This window comes from Manacus vitellinus, unplaced genomic scaffold, assembly GCF_001715985.3.
Source record: "Manacus vitellinus isolate BGI_N305 unplaced genomic scaffold, ASM171598v3 scaffold_21_pilon, whole genome shotgun sequence".
Taxonomy (NCBI): Eukaryota; Metazoa; Chordata; class Aves; order Passeriformes; family Pipridae; genus Manacus; species Manacus vitellinus.
The window spans coordinates 8246688-8271348 of NW_021939546.1; the positions used below are offsets into that span (position 1 = coordinate 8246688).

At 41.2% G+C, this 24661-nt stretch overlaps 1 protein-coding gene and 1 long non-coding RNA gene across 3 annotated transcripts; one reads left to right on the forward strand and one right to left on the reverse strand.

The window, feature by feature from the left end:
* Positions 1-381: 381 nt before the first annotated feature.
* NDC1 (NDC1 transmembrane nucleoporin) lies at positions 382-15615 on the forward strand. The gene is made up of 18 exons (XM_025895043.2): positions 382-427; positions 669-789; positions 1701-1802; positions 2177-2351; positions 2837-2975; positions 4322-4430; positions 5883-5934; positions 6580-6712; positions 8394-8486; positions 9469-9550; positions 10396-10551; positions 11489-11743; positions 11873-11991; positions 12224-12274; positions 12574-12637; positions 13368-13468; positions 14363-14523; positions 15357-15615. Exons 1-18 carry the CDS (start codon positions 386-388, stop codon positions 15418-15420), a joined length of 2019 nt encoding a protein of 672 aa, XP_025750828.2. The 5' UTR covers positions 382-385; the 3' UTR covers positions 15421-15615.
* On the reverse strand, positions 15208-22339 carry LOC115307457. Of its 2 annotated transcripts, XR_003915787.1 has the most exons (4): positions 21702-22339; positions 19068-19146; positions 18739-18950; positions 15208-18651 (listed from the first exon to the last, which is right to left on the reverse strand). It is a non-coding gene; the product is annotated as an uncharacterized LOC115307457 (long non-coding RNA). The 2 variants fall into 2 exon arrangements; XR_003915786.1 differs by lacking the exon at positions 19068-19146 and having other exon boundaries at positions 18739-18997; positions 21702-22334.
* Positions 22340-24661: the final 2322 nt, after the last annotated feature.

Here is a 24661-nt window from a genome sequence, read left to right on the forward strand (position 1 = left end):
ATTTGTATTTTGTCCATGAGGTTCTAAAACTGTGGGAAGGGTTTAGAAGGGGTGTGGCAGAGCTGTGACAGGATTGAACGCCCTTGAGGCGAGCCCGTGCCGCCACTGAGGCTTTCAAAGTGTTACTAAACCGACTCAATGTGGACTAATTTTACAATTTCCAACGCGGGAGGACCCTCAGGGACGGGCAGGGGCACCCCCGTCAGGCCGCCATGGGCGCGCGGGGCACGCCGGACTTGTAGCCATCCATCGGGACGTGGACGGAGCGTGCGCGCCCTCCCATTGGTCCGCTGCCCGCGCGCGGCCGCGCGGCGGAAGTGCGGCGGCCCGGCACGTGGGCCGGTTGGCGTCGGCTTTTGAACGGGCGGCGGGGCCGGCCGGGCCCATGGAGGCGGCGGCGGGCGGGCAGCGGGCGCTGCTGCGGCAGGTCGGGACAAAGGCATGCCCCGGGACGCTCCCCTCACGCTGCGCCCCCTTTCAGGCGCTGAAGCTTGGCGGGTGGCGGCGTACGTCCCGGTCCCCCTTATTAGCTGTCTTTTCCTCAGGCCGCGGGTGGCGGGAGGTGCCGGTCCCCCTCGGTCCCCTCACGCTGCGCTCCCCTCAGGCGCTGGGCTGCCGGGTTCTGGACCCCCCCGCCCCCTCGCTCCCCTCATGCTGTCTCCCCACAGGTGCTGGGCTGGCGAGTGGCCGCTGCCGTCACCTGGTCCTTGGTGCTGCTGCCCGTGTGCACCGCGGCCTTCATCGTCCTCAGCGGGCTCGACCTGCTCCACCCGGTGCGCTGGATCTCGAGTACGTGCCCGTCCGTGTTTTCCTGATTTTACACTCGCGTATTTGTATTTGTGTCTTTTTCTCCGCTCTCTGTTGTCTTGGGCTCGGTCCCAGATAACGGGAGCTGACAGTGATACCGTGTTACACTTGCGCTTTGTGTCCTGAATGGTCTTTAGACTTTGAAGTGTTTCTGCGTTACTTAAAACCACACCGCCCATAGTCCTCCCTAGGCAGGAACAAGTGTTGCAAGTTCACGTCCCTCACAGAAAAAAACCCGGGGTAAGTGGCTTATTTGTCTGTTCCGAGTATTCGGACACACTTCCCCTTCCACTCTGTGTAGCTGCTGTTTCCATAAAGAGCTTCAGTTTCCTCTGTGGTACATGGAATCACAAGTGAAATTCCTGAGGCAGCCACTCCACATGATGAGAATAACTTTCACTTGAGTACACACACCAAACATTGAGAGATGTTTATCTGGGAGCTTGATACCTGTGATCACTGAGCTGCTCTAGGCAGAGAGACTTGATTTCTTTTCCCCTTTGCTGCTTTTGGGGTTTTGTATTTTCAATCTGTAAGGAATTTCTTCCCTTTTTAGCATCGCTGGATGGCTGCAGCTTTTATTGAATTAAGGGAATCTGCTTTATATAAGCCATAGTTGAATTCACTTAGAAGGCTTTTTTTTAAACTAAACTAAGTGTTCAGTTATGAGAAAACCAGTTATAAGGGTGTAAAATATTTTATGTGAAGTTTAAATATGGTTTTATGCAGAAATGTGCATCTGGGCAGATCTAGTGGGATTAGAGCCCATTGACCATTACCCCCCTTAGGCTCTCACTGGATTGTTGCTGATTTAGTGCTCTTTTCTGTTACTTAATGTGCCACTGCTGTGTTACTGCAATCTCCTGAACTATAATATTTTCTACTTTTTTTAGATTCTTTCAATGATTTGTATACTTCCTACGTCATCTTTTGTATCCTCCTCATGTCTGTGGTGCTAATTGTAATAAGCATCTTCAACGTTGAATTTTATGCAGGTGGGTTGTGTAAACTGCAGAACTGTCTTTTATACTCTAATTAAATTAGGATGACCATTTAAAGACATTGGGGCTTACATTCAATGTATTTAATGTCAGTGGATTAGATTTCCTTTTAAACTAATATAGAGAATATGCAAAGCTTATTTTTGAGTAAATCATCCCAAATTCCCACTTACCTCATGGCTGAGACACTTAGCTGAGCCATCTCATTGATTTCTTTATAATTTAGTGACTGATCCCAACTGTGAAAAGTTCTTTGGTGACAATGGTGGTTTTTTTAGTTTTGGTTGTTTTGTTTTTGTTTTGTTTTTTTTTTTTAATGAAAGTTTTATTAGTAAGAAGTGAAAATTCCTTTTCTGCTTTATTTACAGTTGTACCATCGATACCATGCTCTCGATTAGCACTGATAGGAAAAATTATTCACCCTCAGCAAGTCATCCATTCTTTTGTTCATGCTGTAATGGGAATGCTGGTGGCTTGGTGTGCTACAGTTATGACTAAAGGCAGGTTCCAGTTTCTTGCCGTGTCCTGCACGCCTTCAGAAAGGTAATTGTGTGTGTATGTTAAAGATAAACAAAGAATTTTTGTTATAAAATGTATTTACTGACAATTTCTTTCAAAAAATCCCTAGAATTTGGGTACTCTCAAAAATAAGTAATTCTATGTTGATTTTCTTTATTAAAGGACAGCAAATACCACCTTTTCTAAATGTTGCAGTGCATAGAGAAATAACTGGACCAGAAAAACTAAATTACCAGGATTCTTAGTGGAAAGTTGAATGGTGACAAATTGGTTGTCACTTGAATTAAGTATTGGTCTTACAGTTAATGGGACACACTTCATAAAAAATGGAAGCATCCTAAATGCATAAAGTACAAAAACAGGTGGTGGGATTCCTACTTTAGCAAAAACTTACTAAGATACCATCACATGTACTGATTAGGAAAGCAAAATCAGACTTTTACTTTGAACTTCCTAAGGCTTGAATGAGTTTGTTTTGAACTCAGAATTAATTCTGTTTTCTGTTTTAGCCTAGATGATGCTGTTCCTCAGACGTGCCTAAATGAGTATCACCTCTTCTTTCTACTTTCTGGAACTTTCTTGGGATACAGTTATAGCCTTTTCTATCTTATCAACAATATGAATTATTTGCCATTTCCAATCATTCAGGTAAGAGGTTTAAACACCTTTGTAGAAGGACATGTCTAAGTAAAACAGTGATCAGAAAAAAGCCTGGACAGTTTGTGTATCTGACTGTGGCAGTAGGAGCGGTCTGTGGGCAGGCTTTCACTGATAGACAAAGTGTGCACTCAGCTTTAAATGCCAGCAGTGCTCATCTTCCTCCTTCCTGCTCAGCTCCCTTCAAATGAACACAAAAATTGGGATGCTGTGACTGGAATATTTAGACTTAGACTAACCTGATGCATGTTAAAAGCTGGCTTAGGTGGCAGGTGAACTACAGGAAAGAGACAATGTACACTGGATATCAACTGGAGGCAACTGGATGTCAACTCCTTGAACTGACAACAAGGGTCACCTAAAAGCTGAGAATCTTGAGATTTAAAAATAAAGAAAGGCATATTATCAGTTGTAACTGGGTACCGACTCAGTTCAAGTCTAAATAGCATATTTAATCTTGCTTAAAGCTCAATATCTGAAGCTGTTCCATGTTTGTAGTGCTATGGAAACTGAAATTCCAACAATTCCTTTGGAGGGGACAGTCCCACAGAAGAAACCTGTACCACTGTGAAACATCATCTTAAAAATAGTTATTCTGTTGCTGTAGCCTCACAGCAGCCATTAACTTTGCCTCATTGGCAGATTTACACAGTCCAGCCAACTTGGCAAGAGGTGTCTTTAAACAAGGTTGCTTGTATTAGTGAAAAACATTTATACTGCATTATGCTGAGCATTGAGTTTATCAGCAAACCAGACATCATTTTGGCAATGCTGTAGCTGTAGTATTTTTTTAAAAATCTATTATTTTAATATTGTTAATTCTCCTTTTTTTTTTTTTATGTAACTTAGCCAAGTAAAGAATGAAATCATTTTGGTTTAATTTGCATGGTTTCATTTTGAAGGTTTCGTTTGTCAACTGGGTTACTTTAGTCATTTGGAAAGAAATATAATTTATTTGTATGGAGGAAGGCATTAAGTTGGTTTCTCTCCTTGGAGCATTACTGACTGAAACTCATGCTTGTCTAAATTTCCCCTATAATTTAATTGAACATTTAGAATCTAAATGAAATCCAGTAGATTAAATATGTATTCTTTGGGTTTTTTCCCTTTATTTTGCATTAGAGTTCATAGTGTCTTCCCTTGTGTATAGAGTCAATTTACTCCATCCTCCATTTTCTACTGCTACAAGTAGGAAAAAGGATGAGAACTAGAGATGCTTATAAAATGGCAGGAATGATTGGGGGAATAAATAGTACGTGTAACACTTGGAATTGCCTTAAACTAATTTTTTAACTCCTCTAGACTTCAATACTAAACTTTTACTTGTTTGTTTTTAGCAATACAAGTACCTACGTTTCAGAAGATCTTTGCCTCTCCTGATCAAACACAGTTGTGTGGAATCAGTATATTTTGTTAGAAACTTCTTTGTTGCGTATTACTTTTTTGGTATGTGTTCCTGAAGTTCTCTCTCTTTTTTTTTCTTTTTTATTCCTGTATTTTGAAAACTTTAATCAGTCAGGCCTGTTATGCTATTTTTCAGCCTTTCAGGTAACTTGCTGAAGACACTTAGACTTGTTTAAACAAAAAGAGAGATCTAACACCTCTGTAAGACAGGAGGAAAAGGCACAGGGTTTGTACAGCAATATTTGTAGGATGGCAGTTCTTACAGCCTCACAGAAGTCTGTTTAGCATAAGAGAAATGTCTTTTTCCAAAGAGATGAACACCTTCTATAAGAATTTATTGTCTGGCTGATACATGATAAGGAGGTGACAGTGTTCTAGGGAGAAGGGAGTGGGGAATAATACGTTTGTACCCTGAAGTCTGTTTGATCACTGTGTTACTGTCTCTGGTGATCTCTTCTGTGCAGGAAATCTCACTGTAGGCAGCAGTGAAATAACCTGTAATAGCTTGTAAATGGAGCAACCAAATTCTGATCAGCTGGTGGTTTATAATTTACATCAAAACCTGATGCTTTGGGCCACTCTGTTCATACCTGTCCTGATTTTTGCAAAGAGGTTATAAATCTGAAAACAGTGCAGTTGAAAAAAAGTTTTTGTCTGTAATTTATATTCCCTTTTTTCTTTAAATATCCTGAAATATATATAAATTAATGAACATCTCCATGCCTTGGGACTGCTCCCTTCATTGCTTGGCATTGGAAGTGTAGTGTCACAGAGCTGAATGTGACACACCAGCAGTGGGCATGACTTCACCACATGTAATGTTGCTATGTTTTCCCTATTTTTTTAGGTAAAAAATAACACTTTGGCTTTATTCTCATGTGCCCTATATATTTTTTGGAGGGAGCTAGGGAGACAAAGGCAGTATGGTTCCCCCCCATATGAAAATGGCATTTTGTCTTTAAAAAAAATCTCTGCTGATAAAGATGTTTGCATCAGACTTCTAAAAATAAGGAATTCTTTATGTTATGGTTATAATTATCCTCCTAAACGATGTCAAAATATGTAAGAATTATTTCCAATTTATTTACATCAGGAGATAAATTAGAAGTATGGTGGTTCTATGTCAGTTTCCATTAAGTCTTTAAAAGCACTTTGCTGCTGCCAGAGCTTTAGTGAAAATTAGTATTAAACTACTATTAACCCTCTTTTGTGAGTGAGAAAACACAATTAACTCAGTGCTGAGAAGCTGGCAATAAAAGAGAAGGTCTACATCTCTGTGTACAGTTGCTGGCCTGAAGCCTTTTTTTCGTTCTCCTGTTTCTATTTCTTGAAAAAAAACCAAAAACCCCAAAGGCAGATTGTTTCCTTGTCCACGTGTGTTACAAGACCAGTCTCTTGTCTCTGCCTTAATTCTGTGTTTGTCTTCTTTTTGGCCTGTTGTGTGTGTGTGTTGCAGCATCACATTTGTTTCGGTGTTTCTTTTTGATTCCGTAGGTTATATCCCAAAGGTATGGATATGTACCACAATGGATCTTCACATAGACAGGTAGGTAGGACATTGTGCTGGAAGCTTGGAATATTGCTGACAACTCCCTTTGCTGAGGAGGTACAGCTTAGCAGCTGCCTCTTGGTAGCAGGACTGGGTTCCTTGCCTTCCCACACGAAACGTGGGGAGCGTTGAGTGCTTCTGAAATGGATCCAAAAGGAACCAACAACCCTTTGTGGGAACCATCTTGTCATTAAGATAGTAATTAAGAAATCCTCTGTTTATTTCACCTCTGTAAGTCTCTAAAGTATTAGAAAGGCTAATCTCTCCGAATTGCATGTATGTGTTGTACCTGCTTTTCTGTGGTGTTTCTTTGGTGGGGCATCTTTATTTTTATATGGCTCTTGTTTGTTTTAAAATAGGGAAGCTGGAGTCTTAACACCTTAATTGACTAAAACTGTAATCATTATTACTTATTTCATATTTCTTTTCCTTAATGTCATTAATTTGTCTGAACTTTATTTCATCAGTTACTGAAAAATCAAAGAACTGGTATCTCAAATATATTTAAGAAATTGTTTTTGCAAAAAAAACCCAAAATCAACTTTATTCCTATAATTGTTGTTGTTGCTGTAACAGCTTACTGCAAGCATCTTCCAAAATAAAACTACTAAAATACTTGTATCTTCTTGGTTTTATCTCCAGTAAATTGCATCCTCTCGACACTCTGAGTGGCTTATTGGATCTCTCCTTGTTTTACCATACCTGGTTGTGTGGTGTGTTTCTTCTGATGACCTGGTACATTGCATGGCTGCTCTTCAAAATCTATGCTACAGAGGTTAGTACTTGTGACAGTGCTAAAGGTAGAACATCAGTGTTGCACAGATAATACTTTCTTTCAAAAGCAGTTTTACTAGGAAATAACTTATTGTGAGTCGAATTTTCACAGCATGCACTGCAGACAGTAACTGATAACCCAACAGTCAAGACAGGCTTGGGCATTAACTGACTTTCCTTCTCCTTAGAGCAAGACAAGCTAAGAAAACAATAAACTGTTTCCTGCAAGCTAAGCTCTAGAAAGCTCAAATTTAAGCAAACCCTCAAGGTACAGAGTTCTCCAAAGCAGAAACATGTTAATCTAATTAGGTCTGCAGTATTAAAATAGACTTCAAGCAACTGTGGGAATTAAGACACTTGTGCTTTTTCATTCAACCATAAAGTTACAAATTAAAAGGGCTAAAAAAAGACCATTTCAATATATGAGACCCCAATTGAAGGGGAGGGGAGAAAGGAAAAGTCTTGCCAACAAAGAATTGACTGATCTTTGTTTACAAATACAGAGGAAAAAACAACTTTTTTTTTTTTCAGTGAAAGCTTGACTAGACTGCAGATAAATGGGGGAAAAAAAGTCCTGCATCAATGTATTAGTGCAAAGCACTCATGGAGTGAAATGGCATACAGTGCTGTTGGGATGTTAGCTTTAAAAAGGTCTGAGCATAAGAACAGCTCTGAGGTGTTTCAAAGGATAATAACTGAAGCACCAGTGAACACTGCTGCTGTCTGTAGTTGTTCTATTGCTTATAGAACTGTGGAAGACAAAAATATGCATCTGGGAAGGTATAAAATGGACCTTACCCTTTTGACTGTTGAACAAAACATTTGTTTATTCACATGATTTTATTTTTTTTAATGAGCTAAAAAAATTCCAGAGTTGTTTATAAGTATTTGCATAGTGTCAACTGAGGTCATGAAAGAAATTTAGTCTACCTAAAGTCCATTTATTAACACTTTGAAAGCAGCTGCTACCTCAAATTTAAATTTTGGAGTTGGAAACAGAGGAGAATAAAGCTATGGTGTGTAAGATGAGTGCAGTAACATAAAACTAACAGTTAATCTGTACCCAAATTGAACCATGTTAAATAGGGTTAAAAAGTTGTGATGTTTGATACAGTTCAAGCACTGCTATTCACATTTTAAATGTTATAGCCACAGGAATTCTATTAAAACACAGGACATGAAAATTATGATGATAAAAATAAGAAATTTTTAGCTTATCAGTGGAACAGCGCAAAAGAAAAATTTTAAAAATCTTTTCTTATTTGGTAAAAGAACTCTTAGTTCTTCACCAGAATGGTTACCCAGGTCAAGACAGACTTTGCAGTTCAGGTTTCAGTCTTGTTTTGGAAGATGGTATCACTAGTTTTTCACAGGTATGTGGTGAGAGGAATTTCTTTCATAACGATATGATGCACCTAGCTATGTATTCTGTGGGTATATGGAACGTACTTTAAGATAAAAATATCTGAGTTTTTTCTGAGATTTTTCAATTTTAAACATAAGGAGTAAAGTCTTTTTATTACATGTTAGAAATTCCAGGTCAGTTTACAGTGAGTTGAAGCAGTGGATTATGTGCTTTTGTAGCTCATCATTCACCTGACAAGTAACAGCTCAGGTGGGTTTTTCATAAGGTTTTCTTGTGATTTCCTCTGTATAACATAACTTCTGATATTTATATTTAGACTCATCATTTTCCTGTCCAGCCAACATTTGCTGAGGAGACAGACCAGTGCCTGCCTAAAATCTTAAACAGCAATCCTCCCCTCCTTATAAAGGTAATTGAACTCCCACCATCTTCCCTGCTGGCTGTGTGCTGAGGTGTTTGTCAGAGCACTCAGTCACATCTTCCTGGTACCAGTTCTGTTAACTGAGGTGCCAGTTCCTTCAAAAGCTGCCTCAGAACATTCACAAAGGCTGTTACACTTAATGGTGAAAATTTGTTTAGTAGTGACATCTGCTGGTGCTCACCACGCTGTTACTGTAAGGATTCATTTAGTTAGAGGGAAAGATCTGTTTGCAACATAAGTGTATTGGTGTGTACTGTGAGTAAAGAAGAGGAATTTTGGTCTATGGTAATCATTAATAGGACTTACTGATTATAATACTTAAAAATCGAAGGCCTCATATAAGAAGTATTATGTAAATAAAGATAAGATTATTCTCCTGCACACGCAAAATCCACATTTACTGATTGTACAGATTTCTGGTAAGGCTGGAGATACAATAGGTTGCAATGCCTTTTTAAGCTTAGCTGCATTATCAGAGGATGTGTGAAGAAGAGTTGAGCACAGCACAATTTATAATCTCAGATATTACTAAAATTGTCTAATTTGTGATAGGGTCTTGCATATTGTGCACATTAATTATCACATGAAAAAGAATGTTAGGTTGGTCCTGTAAGGCACTGACCCTAAAGCTGTAGGTGAGCTCTGGTTTGCAGAAACAGTTCTTTCCTTACACTTTTTTGTGTCTTGGGCTCCTTCTGCCTGAGCTGCTCAGATAAAAAATAGTGTTAGATCTACTTGAACTCCAAAGAATTGACATATCAGTAAAATTCTCTGAAGCTCTTACCAACTCGGCAGCCACATCCAGAGTGGTCCTAGGGATTTGCCTCCCTTCTTTTTCTGTTTCATGGCTGGTTTTAGTCTGTGTGAACTCATTCTTTGGTAGGGATTGATTTTGTATGGATAACACCATATTTTTTTAAGGAAATACGCTGGACTTTGCATGCACTAAAACATTTTCCTCTGTTGTTAGTTTTTAGCCTTACAAGACTTGATGTTACTTTCCCAGTACTCCCCTGTTCGACGACAGGAAGTCTTTAGCCTTAGTCAGCCAGGTAATTACAAAAACTATTTCCTGTTGATTCTTTTCCTTTTTCAAAAATTGTTATATAAGTTATGTAATACAAGTTATGCAATTTTGTGAGGCCTCATCCCTTGTGGTGCCTTTTCCAAAAGAACGCTTAATTATCTATATTCGTATTGTTTCATCTACTAAACTCAAACCATTCTGGTGTCTGATTTAAATGATAGCCATGAGGACATAAAGGTTTAGGATATTGAAAGCAGGGCCCTCTGATTCACACCACCAATCAAGTAGTCCAGATTGGATATTCCAGCAGATGTGTATGAAAGCTGAATGTTGAGGTGTGAGTGAGGGGAAATCAGGCACAAATAGTGAGTCACCCCTGGAACCATGAGAGCAAACACTGGCTGTAATTTCAATTAGTACACAGGCCCTTTGCTACATTCAAAGATATGGCAGAGAAGGTCAATTAAAACTGTTTTGAAGCCTTCAGGAACTTTTTGTAACACCTTATCAGGAATTCTAGTGTTTGTACTGCTTCAGACCTGTTTGCCATCCCCATTGATATTACTTTGTTCATTTTAACTGTTCAGTGATTTCAGGTCAGATAGGCTGAACTGCCTGTGTTTCCTGCTTGCTTAGCAGGTTCCACTGAAGTCTTTTTAGAGTTATCCATTGATAGGAGGATGGAATCTGTCCATGTTTTCATCTTTCTCTCAGTACGAACAAGCTGTCACAGTGGAAATGCCCTGTGGCGTTTTACAAATGGAGTAGTACTGTCACTGTGAAGCTCCTGCTGAGAGCACATGGGCACTGTCAGAACAGATACAAGAGGAGCAGCTGGGCTAAACATTCCTTTTTGTGTGCATATGTCAGGTGGGCACCCACACAACTGGACTGCAATATCAAGGGAGTGCTTGAGTCTTCTGAGTGATCTGACCCAGAGGCTGATTGCACAGCAGGAAGCTGCAGCAGCAAACGGGAGAGCAAAGCAGCCAGTGGGGGAGCTGAAAGTACCTCCACAGACTCCAGGTATGTGAGGAAATGCTCATAAAGGTTTGTAAAGCATGACAGTACAGATAGATACATGGGTACATTAGTTTTAGTTAAGCTCTACGAGGCAAATGAGTCACAGGAATTTCTGGAAATAAATGCAAACAAAAAAGATTCTCTCCCAATATAATTTTAGGTATTCTTGTTGAGATAATCTCAAAATAACTAGAAAGCTTGGAAAGAATATGTTTACTCAGTTTGTTTACAAACTTACCAAGAGATGCTTTTTAATTTGCATAACTGCTCTTATGATTAGTTTAAGATGGTAAAATTAGGGGATTTTTTATGTTTGTGTGATTCACTAATATCACTGTAGAATAAGAAAAGCCCAATCTGACTCCTGAGCTGTGTGCAGCCTCCAAGCATTTTGGATGTTTTACCTGCCAGACTTGGGCATCACTCCTGGCAGCAGAGCTGTGTTAGCACAAGGCTGCCAGGTAATGAAATCCCTTAGCAGGCAGTGCTCTGGGAACAGCAGGGACTGTTGGTATGTCGGAGGTGAATTTCTTCTGATATTGCTATTCCTTGGATTTTGAGACAGACATGCCTTTTTTTACATACCAAACTTGCCAAAGACTTGTCACTCTTCTATATGTAGCCTTTTCTCTAGTACTTAATCCTAATAGCCCACTTTATGTGGATCTGTATCAGGGTGTAGTAATGATGGCTAGCAAAAGGAGAAAAATAAATTCACAAGGATCCTTCTTATTACTTGCTGTTCTTAAACTGTTGAACTTGGAAAACACTCCATGCTTATGCTGATGTACTTCTTTGCACGACCACAGCTGTAACAATGTCCTATAATAAAAGCTCTGATGATACAGAAGTTGTTGAAATAGCAATGAAATAACAAACCTGTCTGTTATTTCATCTGTGCCAGCCTGTTGTCTCCATGCAGTGTGTTCTGTGTCATTAGGAGCTGTTGGGACAGAAGACGTGTCTTTCCAGTCACAGAGGTCTAACGTTGTTCTCAGAGCCACCATGTCTCCACTGGTTAAACCTTCCCTAATGCCTCTGAAGACGTCTCCTGGGTCTGACATTGGTTCACCCTTCACCTCACCTGCTTTAAATTGCAAGAAGGGAGTTGTGGATGTAAACTCCTCTTGGCATGGACCGCTCCAAAGTCCCCTTGTTATGAGAAGGGGACCAAAGCTGTGGACATCGGTTTCAGGTAGAGATTTTTCCACAGCACTGTCTTGTAGCCATAAATGTAGTAGCCATGTCGATGGAGAGCTGTATTGTGAGGACTAAAGTGACAGCAACCAGTTTTTCTGAAGATACTGTATTTTTTTTCTTGTAGATCATCAAATGAATGGTTCCCACCATGAGTCCTTCCCAGTGCTCTCTGCTGCAAAAGCTGGTAGCGAGGCAGTACAGCCCAAATTTATTTACACATGGCTTCAGAACAAGCAAGAACAGGTAGAGTAAAACTGCAGTATATACAGGGTGTACTTTGGGTATTCTTTGGAAGAATTTCCCATTTTATGGAATGAATACTTCCTTCTCCGCTTAGCTTACATAACACAGATCCTTCCCTCCCCCTCCCCCTCAATGCCTCTATACTGTCTGAAGCTGGTAGGGTTGAGGAGGGCCAACTGTGCATAGCTTACATAAATACAGATAATAAGTTTAATCTTTTGTTTCTTTTCAGATAAAAAACTTCTTGTCCAGACGGGCACTGATAATGTATTTCTTCAGCAAGGTAAGGGCGATCCTGTGTTTGAGACTGAGCAGCAGGGACTGGAAATACAGGAGCACATGGGCTCTGCTGTAGCCTTTTGTACCTTGTAGAGTAAGGGTTCTAAAACCTGTATTTTTATCTAAGGTTTTCTATAAGTACAATTTTGTACTTACTGTGAGTTTCATAGCAGGATTATCCCATACCTGTCTGTTCTGAGGGGAGGGACAGGACCCTATGGAATGTGTAACACCTTAGTGAAACCTGCAGGTTCTGTGTTATTATTTATAAAGTGCACTCACAACATTTTGGTTTCTTCTCAGCACCCAGAAGCCTCCATCCAGGCTGTCTTCTCTGATGCCCAAATGCATATCTGGGCTTTGGAAGGTAAGCAGTTTCCAGATGATCCACTCTGTTGATTCATGGAAAACTTTTCTGGGCCTCTGTACTTTATAAATATAACAGAATAAAAGTCTTTGAAACACTTTTGACAAAATCCCAACTGCATTTCAGACACCAGACACCATTAGGCTAAAGTCTAATTCACTTGTTAGTTTTGAGATCCCATCTGAGATCTCTTACTTATGATCTGTAGAGATCCCTAAACTTATTTCTTTTGCTTCTCGCTGATGTGAAGCCATGTATCACGTTTACATTTTCCCACCAATAGATTTATGACTTCTTTTTACAGCAGCTTTTCTGACTAAAGGCTCTGAGTGTTTCTCTGTTAATCAGGGAATTGAGGGAGGCACTCAGGTCGTAACTTAGCAAATAAACAGAAAAAGATGATCTGCAGAGAATCAGAAAAATGACAGTATGTGGTTGCACTTTGGGATTTTCTTTTGGAAAAAGAGAGCCAATGTGTTTTTAAAAATTTATTTAATATATAATCTCTCTTGCTGTATCAACCTCAAGCTATAATACACTTGTAAAACCAGTGAGTGATTTAGTCCTTGAGCCAAAGCTGAGGTAACTGTCAGCTGGCTGCAGTAAGTCCTGAAGAGCTCTACCACACCAGTAGATTCTTCAGGCAATGCCATGATCTTTGTTACTGAATTCTCAGCTTTTGAAGCATTAATTAGAGCAAAATTCTTTTGTTTTGTTTTTTTTTTTAAAGGTCTGTCTCACTTGGTAGCAGCCTCCTTTACTGAAGACCAGTTTGGAGTTGTCCAAACTACACTGCCAGCTATCCTGAATACTTTACTGACTCTTCAGGAGGTAAAACTGTTAACTTTTCCTTACTGCAGGACAAGCTTAGGAGGAGTCTTGGTAATTTTACATTATGACCTTGCTGAGTAGTCATAACATTCAAGTTGTTGCCACTGAAACAGCTCTTTTGCAGTTAATCTGAACAAAACAGCTGGTTGTCACTGTGTGCACTATGAAACAGCTGAATAAAAACCCTGTTTGTTTTTTAAAATGTAGAAGGAGAAAGCGTGGAATGTTTCAAAATAAAAAATGGTACTGTGTGCTTATTTCAGGGATGCAGCAATTATACTACTATATTTTATGCAGAGTTAGGACTGTATTTGGCTGTACACAATTCCTCGTGCAACATGGAGCACTTGGAGACATTGCAAATCACAGGAGATAAGATCTGTATGATGTTCTCTTTCAAAATACAAAGACATTACCCTCAAGTCACTGATGTTTGTTCAGTGTGTATTTTTCAAAAATCCAGATTTATTTCCAAGGCTGTGCATGTCCTATTGACATAATCATTTTACACTGCCCTAAATGGACATTCTTGGAAAGAATTTGGAGGTTATTAAAGTTTTTCAGTGCAAGTCATCTATTCCAAGAACAGGCACAAGGGGGAAAAAAAAAAGCCAATACCCTCGTTTCTAAAAGAAAGAAGTCATAATATGGGACATAGTTGTGTTTCTACTGCAGCATGTGCTGTGCTTGGCAGTTAAGACTAGTAACAGAATCTTGGTTCTGTGTTCCTGTTGATGGCTGGGAAATGATCAATCTCCAAAACATTCTTGTGTGTCTTGGTGGAATTTCCGAATGTGCACTTTTTTTGCTTTATTTGACACAAACGTGTCAAATGGTTACATTATGAAATAATTGAACAGATGACCTGATTTCATTTATGTTTTTCTCAATCAGGTTGTAGACAGACATTTCAAACTGCCACATGTTTCTAGCAAGCCCTCCCGGGTCTCAGGGAGTCTGGTGGACACATCCTACAAAACACTAAGGTTTGCACTTAGAGCATCTCTGAAGACAGCACTGTACCGGATAACTACTGTCTTTGGAGAACACTTAAAGTAAGAAATTCCTCATGATTGCTTGCTTGTTAAATTTAGTTTAAATAATGTTATTGTAGAACCTGTGAGAAAGGAAGTTCGGGGGAAAAAAATCTCTTCAGGTCATTATTCTAACATGGTATTTTAGTACTTTTTTGATTTGTGGAACCTTAAAAAGTTCTTGTGTAGATATATGGTCCGGCTTGGAAATTTATTATTCATAGATTTCTGGGTAATTTTTCTTAGTGACTTTTCATGAACTCTTTAGAAGCAGTTCGTGAATACCACTCATTTAATAAATCTGAGCTGCTGAAAAGAAAATAAATCAAGTAGAGACAATTGTTCTGCACTGAGAGAATCCTATGAAGGGTCCAAATAATGGAATTCCGTTGCTGCCTGGTCACCCAAAGGCTCTTTCTCAGCTACTGTCACAGCAGGCAGACTTTCATACTTGGCCTCTGAATATGTGGGACTGAAACTTCCTGCAGCATCTGCCCATCTCTCCCTGTGGGCATGAAATGTCCCTCAGTTTGGAAGTGCTCGATATACAGGAGAGATCATGTTAAGAGATTCTCACCTAAGTCATCCTTGCAAGTTAATCAGTTGCTCTGTGTATTTAAAAGTAAGTAAATGGACAAGATTTCCTGGGACAAGTGTCTTAGTAGTAGGATGAGAATTGACAGTTTTAAGGGTTAATATGTTTCTTTGCCTTGGAACATAGGCTTTTCATACAGCTGGGTTTTCTAAAATTTAGCTTCAGTGTAATTGATTTCAATGTATACTCAATTTTGGCATGAGACTTTATTTTTGTGGTGTATTACACTTAATGTAAAATGTTCTGCTTTTGTTTTTAGTGCAGTGCAAGTGTCTACAGAACATAAGAAAAGACTTCAGCAATTCTTGGAATACAAAGAATAAATAACAGATTTTGATGCAGCTACGGTTGGGTTTTTTCAAGACTCTTGCTAAGAAGAAAGCGAGACTAATGAGTCTTTTTATTTTGGCTTTTTGGAAAAGCATATGGAAGTACAAGTTGCAGAACAAAACTTTTAGAACTGTAGAAGAGCTCTTAGGGGTTTGGATCATCTTTTGTATAATAAAACTTGTAAAATTCATCTTGCCTTCTTTTAATGTCACAAATGAGAAAGTGCCAGTTCTTCTTTTAGGTAAGGCTATGACATTTGAGATTACCAGAGTTACTTTGACACTCAGATCCTTCATTATTTTTCACACTATGTTCTTTCCCTACCCTTTTCTGTTAAAGGGCTGAGCAGAGATTTACATAGATACTTAGTGTGCTTAAGTGCTTCATAAATTTAGTTGATAACACTTTTAGTGCAGATCAAGTGTGTAGTTTAGGAGTAGGAAACAGATGTGCCCAGGAATAAAACATGCTGCTCTTCTGTAAGCTGGAAATACCCCTTCAGAGTAGAACAGTGTGCAGAAAGGCCTTCTTAACACACAAATACTGCTTGAAAACTTAAAGATTTTATCTTTAAGGTGACCTAGGAAACTAAGTTCTGATCTATGCTGAAACGCACAGGAAACATTACTGCATTTAGTAAAACTCCCAAGCAACGATATTGTGAATTAAAGTTTAGATCAACATCTTTCTGTTCAGGGGGGTAGGAAGGATGTTTGCAGCATATCCAAATTTTTTAAAATAGCATATATTACTGGCAGATTCTGGTGAAAAATATTCCTTTTTTAAAGCATTTTTAAAAGCTTTTTATCTGAAAACCTGTCCCAAATAATTTGAAAATTAACTACTTGGTTTTTAAACAGACTCCAGTTCCTGTTATAGCTACACTAGAAAATGTGTATGTGGAGTATGAAGGTGAGAACAGTAAGCTAAATGGTCTTGCAAATGAATTTAGTGTGATAAGGGGAAACAATATTATAATTTTCTTTCCATTCTCTTCAGTGCTGTTAGTCTTATGGGTTTTGTTGTGGTGGTGTTTTTTTTATAGAGGACCCAAGATCTGAAGATGGCCCTGGTGTCAGTTATGATGATGTGATAAAACGAGCAGCTCATAGTGAGTGGCTGTGTAGTAATAACCCTTTAGGGTAAAAGAGAAAACCCCAAATCTCCAATGAGACCTGCATAGTGCTTTCTTCAGTAGAGACAGGTAATTTTCTTGTAATGCAGACACTGCAGGTGTTAGGTTTGATAGTGGAAATGAGAACTGTATTGTTCTTTTTGCATTGAGATGGCTCACAGCAAACACACAAGGTGATGGACAGCCTTCCACTATGTTTAAAGATTAAGCACAAAGTCTCTTAAAGCTTTGCCAAGCTCAACTTCTATCACAGGTTTGATTATTATTTCAAAGCCTTTTGCCTGCCTGACTTAATAAATAATTTAATTTGCTTATTTTCTGGCATTACAATGTGCACCTGGAGTTAAATGGTGCTTTAGCTGATACCTCAGGTGTAACTGTTGACTCAAATACTGCAGCTGAAAGTTTCCACGAAATGTTATCACACTTTTAAACAGGTTCAGTATTATTGCTGTGGTATCTTCTGCAACACTCTCACAACTATAAGCTGCAAGGTGTAATTAACAGTGTTGAGAGTTGTCAGCAGCAGGCTTAAAATGGAGATGACTTTTTGGATGCCAAAGTGGTTGAGGTCTGTCCTCCTAGTGTTGCAACAGAGATTTGCACATGACATCTGCTAATGTGTGTGTGATTCATGGCATTCTCTGAATGGCAGAAGAGCTTTCAAAAGCTGATTGCTTTGTGGTTTCTTTAAAAGCTCCAATTCTTAAAGAGCTGAAGACTTTTTTTTTTTTTAAGCCTTTACTTAAAAGTGCATCTTTCAATTCATCAGCATGAGCTACTGTAAAGTGTATGGGAATATAAAATGTATGTTAGGTGGTGCCCTCTGAAGATGCAGTAACTGGCTCACACAACACAAACAGGGATAACGTTCTAATTTTGGTTTGGGGAATAATCATAATCCCCTGGCAAACTGCTGGTGTTTCAAATCCTTTTGTATACTTTTGTCTTAATATGAAAAGAATCAGCCTGTGAAGCCTCTGTGAGGTAAGGGAAGAGTCTCTTGAGTTCAGTTCTGCATTCCGGGTAATGAGGAAAAAAATACAGCCTTTTTACTGCTGGTTTCTATGGAACTGCAGTTAAACTGAATCCCTCAAGCCTGATAATGTTTCTCATCTGTTTAATCATCTCAAAGCTGAACTGCACCTTGTTGCTGGATTGCCTGCTGCATGCACAAGTGAAACAGCATTCTGGCAACCTTGTGAACAACCTGCCTCTCCCACACGTCAGCTGCATTCAAGAGTACCTGAAATTATTTCCACTGCAGCTGTGGAGAGGTACAAGGTTGATGGTTCAGACCTGTGTTCCTGCTACAATGGAGTAATGAAATAGAGGCTTTAGCTCTTAAGCAACCTGTTATGTTTGAAAAAACCCCCCGTATATCCTGCTTAGTTTTCTGAGATAGAGCTTTGGAATTCAGCCTGTGGGTGGACAAATGAAGTGGCCCTGATCCTTGGAGCTGTTGCACGCTGCTGTATCCACAGGAGCCAGGCCAGACTTGCTCCCTCAATAGGAGCACTCTGCCACTTTGGAGAGCTGTCCCTGTGCCAGTGGTGGCTCCAGGCCTGAATGCCCCCTTGAAATGAAGTGGTTTCGATTCTGTTGCTTGTGCTGTGAACAGAGGCTGCATTGTGTGTGCTGTGCTCGGTGTCCTCGGGCCTGGAGCAGCCATCTTCCCACCTGCCACAGACCTACGGCTCTGAGGGCATCCAGCTGCAGCCGTGGAAGTACCAGCCTCTTGCTGATGAATTTTCTGGTACCTGTTCAGTCACAGGCAAGTGGTGCAGCCTGTGGGCTGTATGCATGCCAGATCTCCCCCACCTCCTGCCAGTGGCCACCTCTGGGATGGGAGCTCTGCCTGGGGGAGTGCCTGATGCTCTGAGGGGTTGGGTGTACGTGACTGCATATGAGGTGGCTCCAGGAGCACCCTTGGCTGTGGAGGAGCTTCTTGCCATGTGCAGTGTTGTCCCCTTTCCCCAGGGGATGAATGGTGGCAGCTTGCAGTGCTTTCCCTGTACAAACAGGTGTACTGCAGCTGCAGGGCTTCACCTGCCCGTGGCAGCCATGCTCCCACTTCTCCCATCACCACCTACAAAGATGCAATAAAAAACATAAAGGTCTGTGTGGAATCATCACGGACACTGCAAACTGAGGACCCTCCTCAATACCCACATACCTTCCACCCTGTGGTCTTTGATATTTTCCATCACCAGTATGGTGTTCATGCATTTGCTGTGTGGATCAAATGCATTTGGGTGCTGTAGACAGAGCTGGAATGTGGTTTGCCAGGCTCTGGTGTTGTAAGGGGATGTTCTCGCATTAGAATGTTGCTTTCTCTTGCTGCAGACTGGTGGAGATTTGCATCGGGCAGACTGGCTTTGGACAAACCTGTTGTATAAACAAATGGTGCAGGTCCCTTGTGCCTGAGAAACAACCTGAAAAAGAACAACACCTGCATCATGCTCTGATTTCAGAAAACAAAAAGTAATCTAGAGAAGACCTCACCTTCCTGTCCTTGCAAAAATCTCGGGACTACAAGAGAACTAGTCATGCAGGAGACAGATGAACATAGTATTTCTGGAGCCTGCCATGAGAACAAAACACAAATTCAAGTAGGAATAGTTCCCTGGGTGGCCTGCTGGATCCTCTAGCTGATTCTTTGAATAAGTGGTGGTGGTGGTACAGGAGTTCCCTCTTTTTTTCTTTTTCTATTTTTTATCCCCCTAAAGAGTCAGTTCCTATAGTCAGAATTTCAGAGAAAACTATGGCCTAAGCACATATATGTACTCATGCAACCATCAAAGAACCAGCGCTGAGTGCACTGTAGGTTCCTCTCCCACTCCTGCCCAAAATGCACAAAAAATTCCAGGCTTTGCCTTTCACTTCTTGAATAACTCAACTTTTAAATCTGACTACTAAAACACAGGGCTGGGGTGGGCTGTTGTATTTAACTGCATCTTGTCTGAAAAGGTATGACAAGAGACCTGGAGGGAATTTTAAAGGTATTGGGAGCGGGATTGTATAGCTTTCTGTGAATCAAAGATTGTTGGGAGTTATGTGTAAGCATCATTCTCCTCTCAGCTCAGCAAGTTCCAGTTGTAGGCTTACTAATGTTAGAAGTTTCAGCTCAAGAGGCAGGCTGGGTGCCTGTCTCCAGGGCAAGCTTTGAGGACCAGGGAGATGGGGCAACAGCTTTGTAAACCACTGGGTTCCCTGTCTATTCATAGGCAGAGGTCACTGCTCAGAGCAGGTCTGGGGAAGCACTGGGCTGTGAACCTTGTCAGTGGTGGTACAAAGTTTTGGGTTGAGCACAGGGCTGCAGCTCAAAGCTGGGTAGTGAGGGGCTGTCTTTACAGGTGTTGGTAGTCAGTTCTGAGAAGGCTTTGTCAGCAACCATAGAGTGTTGTAGGAAGAGAAAGTCCACTCCTGTGGTTAGTGCAAGCTGAACACTGCCAGGTAAATTGGTTTGTCCTTTCTGTGCCTTGCACAGGGATCCTGTGCTCCACTTGAGCTCTTCACAGGTGGCTACTTTACAAGTCTCCCAGATTTCACATGCTCTGTTTGGAACACCGAGGGTTGAGTTTGATGGAACCGGAAATGTGTTTTACCACAGACAAGGATGGGAAATGCTAAAGGGAGTGAGGGGTAAGGGAAGCAGTTAGTCTTTGTCACAAGTTTAGCCCTCAAACTGAAGATTTTGGCTTCTGGGCCTCTGTTGTAAAATGAAGCTTAGCCTAACCCCACCCTCTCTCACCTCCAGTGATGATGATAAAACATTTGTGTCCAAAATCAGTAGGCTGCTGCAGTGATGGACACTAAAGAAATGCCCTGGAGTAAATGAACTGTATTCTGAGCAGGGCTTGGCTGATGTGCAGTAAATACATTCCATGTGTGGCCCAGACACTCTGCCAATGAAGAGAAAACAGAAAGAAGAGTGGCTAGCTGCTCATTCAGCAATCACTGTCTCCAGTGCATTGAATATATGGAGCCCCAGGCAAAATAACTGGGGGCCATGTTATAGCACCAGTTCTGTAACTCATTTAGAGTAGGCATGAGATGAGTTTGTACCAGCAATTCTAGTCCTGGCATGTCCCAGTGCCAAGGATTAGATTTTACAAACTGAATATGCCTCAGTTGTGCTGGTTTTTTTTTTTGGGGGGGGTTGTTTGTTTGCTTTTTTATGACTGAAGTTTACTTTACTACCTGTGTTGTGTAAACATGGTGTGAGAAGGGATTTATTTATAGATTGATGCAGAGAAATAGTAGAGATCAATGTCTGAGAAAGGTAACTGCAGGTGTAACAACCACATCCTGAATGGAGGCTGGTTGGACCCTTTTCTAGACATATTTTCCTCAAAGTTGACTAGAATGATCTGTCAGTTAACTGGGGAGGCAGGAGGGATCTGTAGTGTTACAGTGGCTTTGGGAGATGCTGGTAATTTCTTGCAGTCTCTGCAAGACAAAGGGGGATTCAAGATTACTGTATGGTTTTCCCAAAATACACTATTGAAAAGAAGCTTGTTTATAAAAGATAAGTCAAAGTGATCTGAGGAATTTCTTTTTTCTAACTATAAGAGCCATAAACAAATCTGTAAGTTATGAGGCAATAGTTGAGTATGTTGCTAGATAATGTGTGGTCAGTTTGACCCTGCTGCCTCAATTTAGGAGGTCATTTTCAAACCACTATAAAGAAGGGCTTTGTGCTGCCTTAAAGGGATATAGGCAATATCTAAGAAACGGGCATACTCACAGACACAATCCCTTTGGCTCAGTTTTTGTTTGGTTGCTTCTCTTTTACAATCTGTAGTGCAGTAAATTAAAACAAAAACAAGTCTGGACTTGGCATGCCTTTGTAAAAAAATGTTTTGTATGAATTGACAGCTAGTGTGTGACCAGGCTATTTATAAGAAAGTTTGTTATTCTCCTACCAGAGAACCTGTTTTGCCCTATATTAAGAGAATACTTATGGTAACACCTCCCACCTCTGTCTGCACTGCAGCAGTTACGCAAAATTCTTACGATTTCAATTGTGTCCCTTTAAAATTTCATTTTGTTGCCTGCTGGAGTAAAAGATTTCAATATATGAATTAGAGATTAACACTTCACTTCTGCTTGTTTGCTCTGCACAGCTCACCTTACCTGTATCTGTTCTGCTTCATTCCTCTCCTCCCACAGAACTGCTGGGGGAACTGGAGGTTTCAGCTGCTCCAAGTTTCTCGAAGATCCGGTTTGTGACGACACACAGCGCAGCGGCCAGTTACAGCCATGGGTTCCTGGCAAAGGTAAAGAGCACACTGGGAAGGCTGGATTTGGTGAACTGGAGTTCCCTTCATGCAATGTCCTTTCCCCCCTCCTGTGTGTTCAGCTCTCTGGGCGGGACAGCTGTGCCTCTGCCTGTGCAGCTGTGAACACAGAGCCGAGAGGCTGCGTGTCTGCCAAAGCACCTGCAGACCCCGTGAACACTGGTGTGGCACTGACCTGATCGTGGCTGGTGTCATCAGGGAAAAACTGATGCATCAAACTTTTTTAAACTTGTTCTCCTTACCGGTACAATTTCACCCCAGCCTGAGCTCACCTTACTCTACTACCCATTTTCTCTTTCTTTGGTCACCAACTAGGGGTAAATTGGGCAGATGGGCAAGTCTCTGGTTACTTATCAAGTGGGTGTCCTACCCTCGTGACCTAGTCAGAGGATATTCAGGCAAGCAGTTGCATTCCTCTGGATGTTCTTTATACCAAATTGCAACCTCACTTTTCATAATTGATTTGAAATAAAGCAAGCCCCAGGGACTAGCTTCAGGGACTGAAGATGGCCTGTCTGCCTCAGCTGGAAGGTCTGCTTTGGTGATGGTGACTTCACTAACAAAGGAAGGAGAAAACTAGGCTAACTGTGGGCCATGCTATGACCCATGATCACAGCCCTTGACAACCAAGAATGTTGAATAAGAAGCCTAATATGGGGAAATCTTTCCCTCATTCTCCTAAAGGGAGAGTATTGCTCTCCAGTGACTGGTTTTCACAAGGACACAGAGTGGAGATACCCATCTATTTATTTCATGGATGTAGTGACAACATTGGGTGAATCAGTGTTTGCTGTACAGCTCGTGCATTCAGCAAAGTCATGGTGACCCAGGGCATAAAACAGTCTTAGCAGCCACGATTGCACTTGCTTGGCCTTTGTTCCAGAACCAAAACATATGAAGTGTCTTCTGATTCAGCAGAGAAAGAAAGGGGACTGCTTAATTCTCCCATTAGTACAGTTATTCAAGAAGCACTTGCTTCTCCCAGCACTTGTTCCTTCCACCTCTGTGGATTTGCCAGAGGAGCCAAGTCACTGCTTTGGAACAGCTGTAGGAGTCAAGTCTCTATCAGACACATCCAGGTCTGGAGGAGAATCTCCATCCACCACCAGTTTCTCTTGCTCAGACCCAGGGATGGGCATCCCCAGCTGCACAGTCCCAGCAAAGACAGGGCAGCTGCCAAATGCCTCACTCGAACCTGAGGACACGGTGGTGAGAATCTGTGGGGCCTCATTTCCTATGGGAGCAATGTAGGTACCTGCAGCCTAAGCCATGAGGTCTCCAGCTCTGGGAGAGATGACCTGCCACCGGGAAATTCATCTCGCTGTGAAGGGCCTTCACCTGTTGGAGATTGGAGCTCTGATGTGCTTCAGTCCAAAGCCTTCCTGGCTTTTAGAGGGTGCCCAGAGCACCGAGGAGGCTCCGTGCCCGTTCCTGCCCGCGGAGCAGCCCAGCCCTGGGCGATTGCTGAGCCAGTGGCGGCCCCTGCCGGTATTTTGCGGAATATTCTGGATATTGGTAATGGTGAAAAAAAGAAATAAGCAGTGGTTCAGACGCCCTCAGGTAGAAAATGCAGAGTGATGTGGGTTAACGAGCTGTCCTTTTTCCTGCCTGCTGTGGGAAGCTCCCTAACCACAAAAGAAAATTCCTCTAGGAAGGTACCCAATATATTCAAAACTACCCGTTTTCTAGGAAAACCCCTCCAGTTCAGATATTTGGGCAGTGTGTATCAATATAGTTGTAATAATTTGAACAAGATGAGCCCGTGTTCAAAATCCATCTCAACACTATTTTCTTCCTGCACTGGAAGCAGCAGGATTACCTTGGTTACACTGTGTTCTGGAATAATATTTCCTTCAGTAAATTTTACTGCCTCTTCACGTCAACTGAAGTTTAGACTGTTGCCACAGTGGTTTTGTGTCTTAAATAATTACTGCTTCTGGTAGCACTGCCAGGTGCCTTTGGCATTTCCAAATTGAAGAGAAAGAACAGCTCGGTCCTGAGAGCCCCAGGGACAGATGGGACTGGGGAATAGGGGATGTAGGTTAGCAGAGCACTGAGAGGTGGCTGTAGAGTACAAACACACAGAGTGACAACATACACTGAAAATTTTTACATTGGTGATATCCTGGAGATCTATAAAAACATTCAAATTCAGTATTTGTGCCACCTAGTTGATATTTAGTTTTCTATAGACTTAAAGTGAGGATTTCTCCCTTTTTGCAGCTTCTTGTTCTCACTGAGATATTCTGAAGGGATTTATCCATTTTTAACCACATTTGACAGAGAGCTATTAACAGTTTAAGATATGACCTTATAGAAAAAAAAAGATCCTATTACTGCCACTGTTGAAGAGAAAGGCTAGCAAGCTCCTCCTTTGGTAGACCTCAGGGCATCCACACTGGGCAGGAATGAGAAGAGGCACTGCAAATGAGAGTCATTAGTACTGGTGCTCCCAGAACTGCTTGTTCCATCTCAAGATCTTGTGTCTTTTATGGAGAGTTGCTTCCCTCCCACTAAATCCACAACACTCATAGCGTTTGCCAAGAAAAAGTCATGCCTTCCTGTCCTGACCGTTCCTGTACTCTGCAGGGTGAAAGATGTTATTAAGGGTCTGGATAATACTGTGAGTGAGGCATTCTGTGCAGCATCTGTGCTACAAGATGATGAAGATCTTTTGTCTCCCTGCGGGATGCTCCTCAGGAGGGGTGTAGCAAGATGCCAGTTCAGTAGCTGTCCCTCCTCCTTGTGCTAAATCTCCCAAGCCTCTCCTTTAGGTTTGCTGTGAACAAGCAGGAT

Excerpts from the sequence above, each read along its gene's own strand:
- NDC1 (XM_025895043.2), top strand. The coding sequence starts at position 386 with ATGGAGGCGGCGGCGGGCGGGCAGCGGGCGCTGCTGCGGCAG. Across the intron at positions 428-668 it reads AGCGGGCGCTGCTGCGGCAG|GTGCTGGGCTGGCGAGTGGC; the intron begins GTCGGGACAAAG and ends GTCTCCCCACAG. Across the intron at positions 2,976-4,321 it reads TGCCATTTCCAATCATTCAG|CAATACAAGTACCTACGTTT; the intron begins GTAAGAGGTTTA and ends GTTTGTTTTTAG.